This window comes from Rhamphochromis sp. 'chilingali' (genome assembly GCF_963969265.1).
Source record: "Rhamphochromis sp. 'chilingali' genome assembly, chromosome: 3".
Taxonomy (NCBI): domain Eukaryota; kingdom Metazoa; phylum Chordata; class Actinopteri; order Cichliformes; family Cichlidae; genus Rhamphochromis; species Rhamphochromis sp. 'chilingali'.
The window spans coordinates 5,607,245-5,614,200 of NC_137931.1; the positions used below are offsets into that span (position 1 = coordinate 5,607,245).

Sequence of the window (6,956 nt, forward strand, 5' to 3'; positions counted from 1 at the left end):
GGCAGTTGTTTGATTAATTCAATAGACATTTGTCTATTTAACATGAACATATTGAGTTTAGGTTTTTAAATCATTATCAGTTGTTGGTTTAACATAAAATAACAAAAAGTTTAATGAACTAGATTTGCATTCTTCAGTTCAATTAAATGTAATTATTTTAAATCAACAACTCTAAAACCGATGCCTAGTGCGCATGCTCAAACTTCCCAAAAGTGAAGAGGCGGGAACGCGGAGAAGTTATATGTGTTCAGTGGACTGCCATTTCCCTCTGCGGAATCTTCCACAATACAGGTAAGTAATAAATAACTCAAAATATCTTAGTCAAACGAAGTTGTTTTGTCCATTAATTGTTTAACAATGTTTTTAATTCCAAATGTGTAAGTTGTCATTAGACAGCGGGAGTGGAGCAAATACAGTGAAAATCTGGTATTAGACGGTGCCAATCGGTACCGTCTAATACCTGATTTATAATCCGCTCTGGGTATATTTATACTATTATTAGCATTTCCACTTCATTGTTTTTCTTTTTTTTTTTTTTACCCGTTTTTGCAGTTAGTCTTATAGTGTTTTTAGCGGTTATTGATATGTTTAATTCAATATTTAACACGTTTGTAATTCACTTTCAAAGTAAATGAAGTTAGCTAAAGCTAGTATGGTTGTCTCATTGAACTTCTACCTAGCTCTGTTAGCATTCACTTTGGTTTTAAATGACGGTTATTGCAAGACATGGTCTTTGTTCACTTTTTTTATTATCATTTGCATTTTTTCTTTCTTTCTTTCTTTCTCTCTCCTTTTATTTTAAGCATTCGGCCTCTCACAGTAATGCAAGTTAAACTAGCATGCGCGATTTGCTAAATATTAGCTGTGTCCAAATTCAGGGGCTGCATCCTTCGAATTGACTTGATGCTAGTGCATGGGAAAAAGAGCATAAACACGAGGTCAGAGGAAAAGGCAATGGCGGATAGTTATGAAAATTGCCTGTGGGACCTTTACCGCAACTACCAGCATCTTTATTGCATAGTGTGAAACACTGCTATTACATTTGGCAACAGATTGGATATTTATCTGTGAATTTTATATTGCAAGAGGTATTTATATGTATTTGTATTTTTTTTATACATTTGCAACAAAGTTTAAAAAAATCCACTGTGGAATTTTTATAAAATAATTTTTTCTGTTTTCTTTACCATAGTAACACCACAAAGAAAGCTGACCCCTTTTTCTGATTGTTTGTGCCTCCTCTTTAATACATGGTAAGCCTTTTACCATCATATATTTTTTATGATAGTTTTATGATTTAATCAAAGTGAAAAAAAGGTGCCAATAAAACTATCCTTAAAACTGCTTTTCTTTTTTTCTTTCAGTGACTTGTATGTGGCAGTGCAAGCGTTGTTCCATCAGGGAGAGTAGTAGGTACAATTATTGAAACACTGTACAGGGCTCGCAAAATGGCTAGCCCGACGTCCCAGGGCTAGCGATTTTTCCAGTCGGGCTACCAAAATCTATCTCTGCCCTGCCCGTCGGGCTGTCATAAGAAGGAAAAATATATGTCAATGCTTGTGCTTTCTTTCGGAAATGTAGCTGGGTAATTATGTCATTGGCATCGGTGAGCCACTGTCAATATGTGACATATTGAAATCGCGTTTGAATTTGCGCTTGTTTTTTGCTTTCACTTTGCAATCGCGCGACCTGTGTATAGAGAGCGACAGCACTGATCTGTGAGTGATGATAATTTGTGCACCAATTCCTCTGACATCGTCTTATCAATCGTTAGCTTACTATGCAAACATGACAAGTGAAATCTCCCGCAGCTTAAACATGTGAGAGGTTGATCGCGCAGACAATCGCTGAGTGTTATGTGAGTGCGTGTGTAAAAGCAGCAGGATATTAATTGTAGTTCTGCTTAGCCAAATAAGACAGGTCAGGGTGAAGAAGTGACAGCCAAAGAAAAGCTTACCACAAAACGGAAAAGTTATGACAAATCAGACTATAAGGCAAAAAGAAAGTGCAGCTTTATGGTTTCATGGACAAAAGAATTTCTGTGGCTGCAACATGATGAGCTAAATAACCAGGGCTGCACATAAGTGGTCCGCAGGTGCGCATTCGCTGTCAAAATAAAAAACGCGCACAAGATAAGAAGTTGCAACGCGTGTTTGCATACATAAGATTTTCTGGAGGAGGACATATTTGTTTAGAACTCTTAAATATGTCGAAGAAGCTCCTTTAAGCAATTACTTTGGTGTTCCTCCACCTCCAAAGAAATGTCAGAAGGAGTCCGAACCACAAAAGAAGCGCGAAAGTGATTGCAGGAGGTGAGCTGGCTTCAAACAAATGATGAACACACAGATGTGGTGCAGAATGTGCCGTGAAAATCCCACTCTAGCGGACAAAAACAGTGCCTTTTATATGGATGCAAACGTGCGTTGCAACTTCTTATCTGTTGCGCGTCTTTTATTTTGACAGCGAATGCGCACATGCGGACCACTTATGTGCACCCGTGTAAATAACATAATGTTCTGCCGGGTGTGTTGTTGGTTTTCCCTCGATTTCTGAGTCGACAAGCGCCTTTGTTACTGGGACCAGTCATTTTAAGAAAGGCCCCCATTAGAAATGGATTATTGCTCAGTCTGCAATATCTTTCCCAGAACAAACACCAATTGCAAATAATATACTAAAAATAAACCTGAAAAATCTGTTTAGAACAGCATACTGTGTTGCAAAGAGTGAACTACCACTGGTGCAATTTAGCAGTCTTTGCAAACTTCAAAAAGCAAATGGCCTAGATCTTGGTTCCACTTGCCTCTTACTTGTGACTTTAGTGGAAATTTCAAATTCAGTATCTGACACAGACTGATTCATGTCCTACACAGACAGCACTGATGTCTGCATGGTCTTCTAAAAGCAGCTTTAGTCAGCTTAGATGTGAAGTGAGTGAAATATACAGTTGCGTTTTTAATCAATGTATTTGTTCTCTATTGCAGATTGAGAAGGAGTTTCTGCGAATCACCACAAAGCCTCTGCTATCTACTTTCTTTGCCGAGCTTGACCAATACGCGCCACGCTTAATGGAAATCTTTCTGACCAAAGGAGGGACACGTGGAAAGAAAATAAGAGGTCTCATGCTTGCCATCTCCAAGGTTTGTATTAGGATTGAGTAGACTTTGTCATAGGCAGCAAAAATAACTTTTATTTGGAGATGAAGTTGTCAATTTTGTTTCGGCTTAACAATTGGTACATGCCAGGTTCTAACCTAAAGAATAATTATGCAAGTTAACTGATTACCCTAGCTTTAAGAAAAACAGACTGGTTTTGGCTCATATTATCTCCTCCTCCTCTCCAGCATGACAACATCCATACCAGACGAGCATGCATCTTGAAGTCTTTGTGCATCCACCTAAACGAAGACTATGAGAAGTTAATAAAGGAGTACTTGGTGAGCCATTGTGACAGCATGTTGTCTGTAACATTCTCATACAAATTGTGACGTTGCCTCAAATGCAAATCATTAAAATTAAAATTTTGAGATTAGCAACAAGACACCTGGTATTGGGGAAAGGATGTCTTGAATACCAAACAGTATTAAGCGTTGCAATAAAGAATTTCTGGAATTTGGTATTGGAAGGAAAGAAATTTATGCCTACTTAAACTTGATACACAAACATACAATGCATTTAACATGCATCAAGACTATATTGCTTTTGAATCTGTACTTGGATTAAAACAAGTCCTGTTGTTTTTTCATTGTTATGGTCATCAGTATTTGTAAATAGAAATGTCTATGAACTTTGAGCTGTTTAGTACTAACACTTCTATACCTGTTTTATTTTAGCAGCTGAGTTAGCCTTTTCTCGAGTCCTGTCCCCCTAAGTTACTCTTGCTACGTCCGACAAACAAATGGTTTCCTCTGCGCACCAATGGGTACCCGAATGTGCGAGCAGACATGCTTCATAATGTTCGGTACATTTACCTGGGAATGTGGCCATACACACTGTTTAATCCATTCACGTTGTTTTTGACTTTGTGAATGGAAAGAACACAACTCCTCCAGACACAATCTCTCGGCATATCGGTGGGCACACCGCTTCTCCATCTTGCTTGAGGTTAATGTTTGTCAGACACAGTAACGGTTGCTATAATGTGTAATTGGACAATGGCCCTTTCGGGGGAGGGGCCGGTGAGAGGTCAATTATGCCACCTCTTTTGACATGAGAGGTGTATTTTATAATTTATGTATTGGAGTAATTACTAACAACTACTTTAGTGGTGTAATTTTCTGTTTATTACTTTGACTACTTGGATTTTATGAACAGCATAGAAACAGTTGTTTAAACAATCTCTTAAATTTTACTTTGTTGTCTTATACTTTTTCATGTAGGATACGGACAGCGAGGCAAAAAGCTGCATGGAGCAAACTGTGATGGGGGTGTACGTCATCCAGAAGGAGGGTGCTGAACCTGAAGATGACCCAGAGGACGTTGGTGTCGTGATTGAGGGTGTGGAGGTTAACACTGATTTGGGTAACATTGCACAAGCATGTGCTCTGTTGTTTGGACTCATATACCGTTTGAACCTGAGCTACCCACCAGAACTTAAATGCACCTTTGAAGTCCTCCAGAAGATACTTTTAAATCTTGATGGACAAAAGCTGTCTTCAAAGGTACAGTTTCTGAAAAACAAGCTTATGGGGTGAGAGCACTTGAAAATGACTGATAGGTCTTGAATGGTTCATTGGTGCAATGGTGATTTCCAATATATAATGTTAATATTTGAGTTGTTTATATTTTTTTTCTTTCATTTAAAACATTTTTTTTTTAAGTTTTTGGATTCTCTCTGTTGGGCAATTCACCTTTTATACAGCACTGCAGATGATTTTTGTTTGTCCTTATATAGATGGCTCAAAATGGATCAGAAGTACTGACAGAAGTACTATGTTGTGTTTATGTATCAAGGTCCTGTAAAGTTTAAGACCACTGCCACCTGTTAAGTTCACTGTATTATTGTTTCCATTTTGCTTGCTAGCATGTTTTAAAACACAGCAAAACTATATTGCTAGCTGTGGAGGACTGCAACCAAAATTAAAAAAATAAATACAGAAATATAAAAATTGGTCAAACTAATAATTATTTCAATGAGATACACCAAACAAATATAGATTTTCATCACCTATGGAATTTTTTGTTGTTGTTGTATTGCCCCCAAAATATTTCTAATTATTTTATTTTATTTTTCCAAATTCACACAATTCGATTTTGTCACATGTTTTAACTTGCCAAGTGGGAGATGTATTTTTATCTTTTAGTTTAATTTTTTAAAATGCAGTCGATATATTGAGCAAATTTTGCATCTGTTTTTAGTTGTGGAAGCTTTGGTTCCAACATATTACCTATGTAAATAAGTATTCTAACATTTTACCTTTTGAAGTATATGCTTGCAGGTGTACAAAAATGGTAAGCTTTTATATTGTCCACTAAATCCAGTTAATAAAGATAATGTTATCATAATCTGATTGTGACTTTTTTTGTAAAGTAGTGGGTTTCTAAATGTGTAACAAATGTAAACAAATCTAATTGAAATAATTTGGTTGAAATGAGTGAGATCATTGCCTTGATTAACAAAGTAGTTGTTGAAACAACAAGATTTAATTCTGTTTTCCTAAACTTTTTAAATTGTGTAGAATGAATTAAAACAAATTTCACTCTACATACTTAAATAAATCACTTCAAATCAATGTAAGTATAGTATGTTGATCCAACGTAATCTGATTACATTAAACCACCAAATGCTAAATGTGTTGGTTTGACATGATCGAAAAGGGTTTATTGTACTTGGTTAAATTGTGTGCAAAAAGGGTGCCATGATTAAATTGTGTTCATCCAACAACAGATTTTTTTGAGTGTATCGTCCTGACTCGTCTTTGCTCAGTTGAATCAGCATCATCATTTTTCCCTCTGATCACCTTTTTCTGTCTGCGATGAAAGATTATCCTTGTGTCCTTGAACCATCTCAGGCTCTCTGATTACTTTAACTTATATTTAAGTGACACAGTGAAGTTTGAGCCTGTTGCAGCGTACACACAATCATCCTGAGAGCCTTTGAAACAGAAAGATGAGATTAGCCATGTTAGAAAGGCTCTGAATGAGTGTATGTCAATTTATAAAATTTGAAGGACATTGTGTTATTCATACTAAATTCAGGGCTGTACCTAAACTTTGTTCCATCTACAGACCTCTTACAAATTAGCTCCAAAGTAGCTGCCAAGAAATCACGATGCAGATAAAAAGTGTCAGACACTAACATTTAATTTCTGTGTGCATGAGCAACGCTGCTTTGCAAAGGTGTCCACATTGCATAGCTTGAGTTAGTACACAGCATGTAAACACATTTTCTGCATGTACAAATATCTTTGTGAGAATTTTCAAAATCTCCATAGAGATGTTATATCGTGTTTTAATTTGATAAATCATTGACAATCAGCTGATATTTCACAATCTTCTTAATAATGTCGACTACTTTAGAAGCTGACTACTTTTAGATTGACTGGAACTTTTTCAGATCACGACAATCATCATGACATTGCTAAGAAAACAAATACACTGTGAGTGTGCAGGTATGGTTTTGAAGAGAAGAGGCCTCGTCTGCTCTCATAGATAAAGAACAAAGCAAATGTGACACTTAGAACAAAGACTTGCTTCAGCAAATAATATATATAAATATAATCTGTGATTATATAGTCGGAGATGTTGAAGAGGTAAGCAAGAACTGTCCTAATTTGGGTGATTTTTAATAATTTAGACATAAAATATAAATGTATGTTTTTCCAAAATGACTTCTTCTTAAAATCTGATAATACAAACTGATTTTTGTTGTTGCCGCTACAGGGTCCTTTTCATTTTTTCTTTCACTGTCAGAAGAAAGTAAATTAAATTAAATTGCATAAGAAAATTAATATCCCGTCA

At 36.2% G+C, this 6,956-nt stretch overlaps 1 protein-coding gene across 5 annotated transcripts; it reads left to right on the forward strand.

Moving 5' to 3' along the window:
- LOC308394235 (uncharacterized protein) lies at positions 1-5,702 on the forward strand. 5 transcript variants are annotated; one of them, XM_080878478.1, is made up of 6 exons: positions 1-291; positions 1,193-1,253; positions 1,365-1,409; positions 2,982-3,137; positions 3,341-3,433; positions 4,376-5,702. In XM_080878478.1, exons 4-6 carry the CDS (start codon positions 3,066-3,068, stop codon positions 4,688-4,690), a joined length of 480 nt encoding a protein of 159 aa, XP_080734604.1. In that variant the 5' UTR covers positions 1-291; positions 1,193-1,253; positions 1,365-1,409; positions 2,982-3,065; the 3' UTR covers positions 4,691-5,702. The 5 variants fall into 5 exon arrangements, with proteins under 5 accessions (XP_080734604.1, XP_080734601.1, XP_080734602.1 ...); XM_080878475.1 differs by having other exon boundaries at positions 2-291; positions 1,365-1,413; positions 4,376-5,701; XM_080878476.1 differs by lacking the exon at positions 1-291 and adding an exon at positions 459-481 and having other exon boundaries at positions 1,365-1,413; positions 4,376-5,701.
- The last annotated feature ends 1,254 nt before the right edge of the window (positions 5,703-6,956 follow it).

Excerpts from the sequence above, each read along its gene's own strand:
- LOC308394235 (XM_080878478.1), top strand. The coding sequence starts at position 3,066 with ATGGAAATCTTTCTGACCAAAGGAGGGACACGTGGAAAGAAAATAAGA. Across the intron at positions 3,138-3,340 it reads TCATGCTTGCCATCTCCAAG|CATGACAACATCCATACCAG; the intron begins GTTTGTATTAGG and ends CCTCCTCTCCAG. Across the intron at positions 3,434-4,375 it reads AGTTAATAAAGGAGTACTTG|GATACGGACAGCGAGGCAAA; the intron begins GTGAGCCATTGT and ends TTTTTCATGTAG.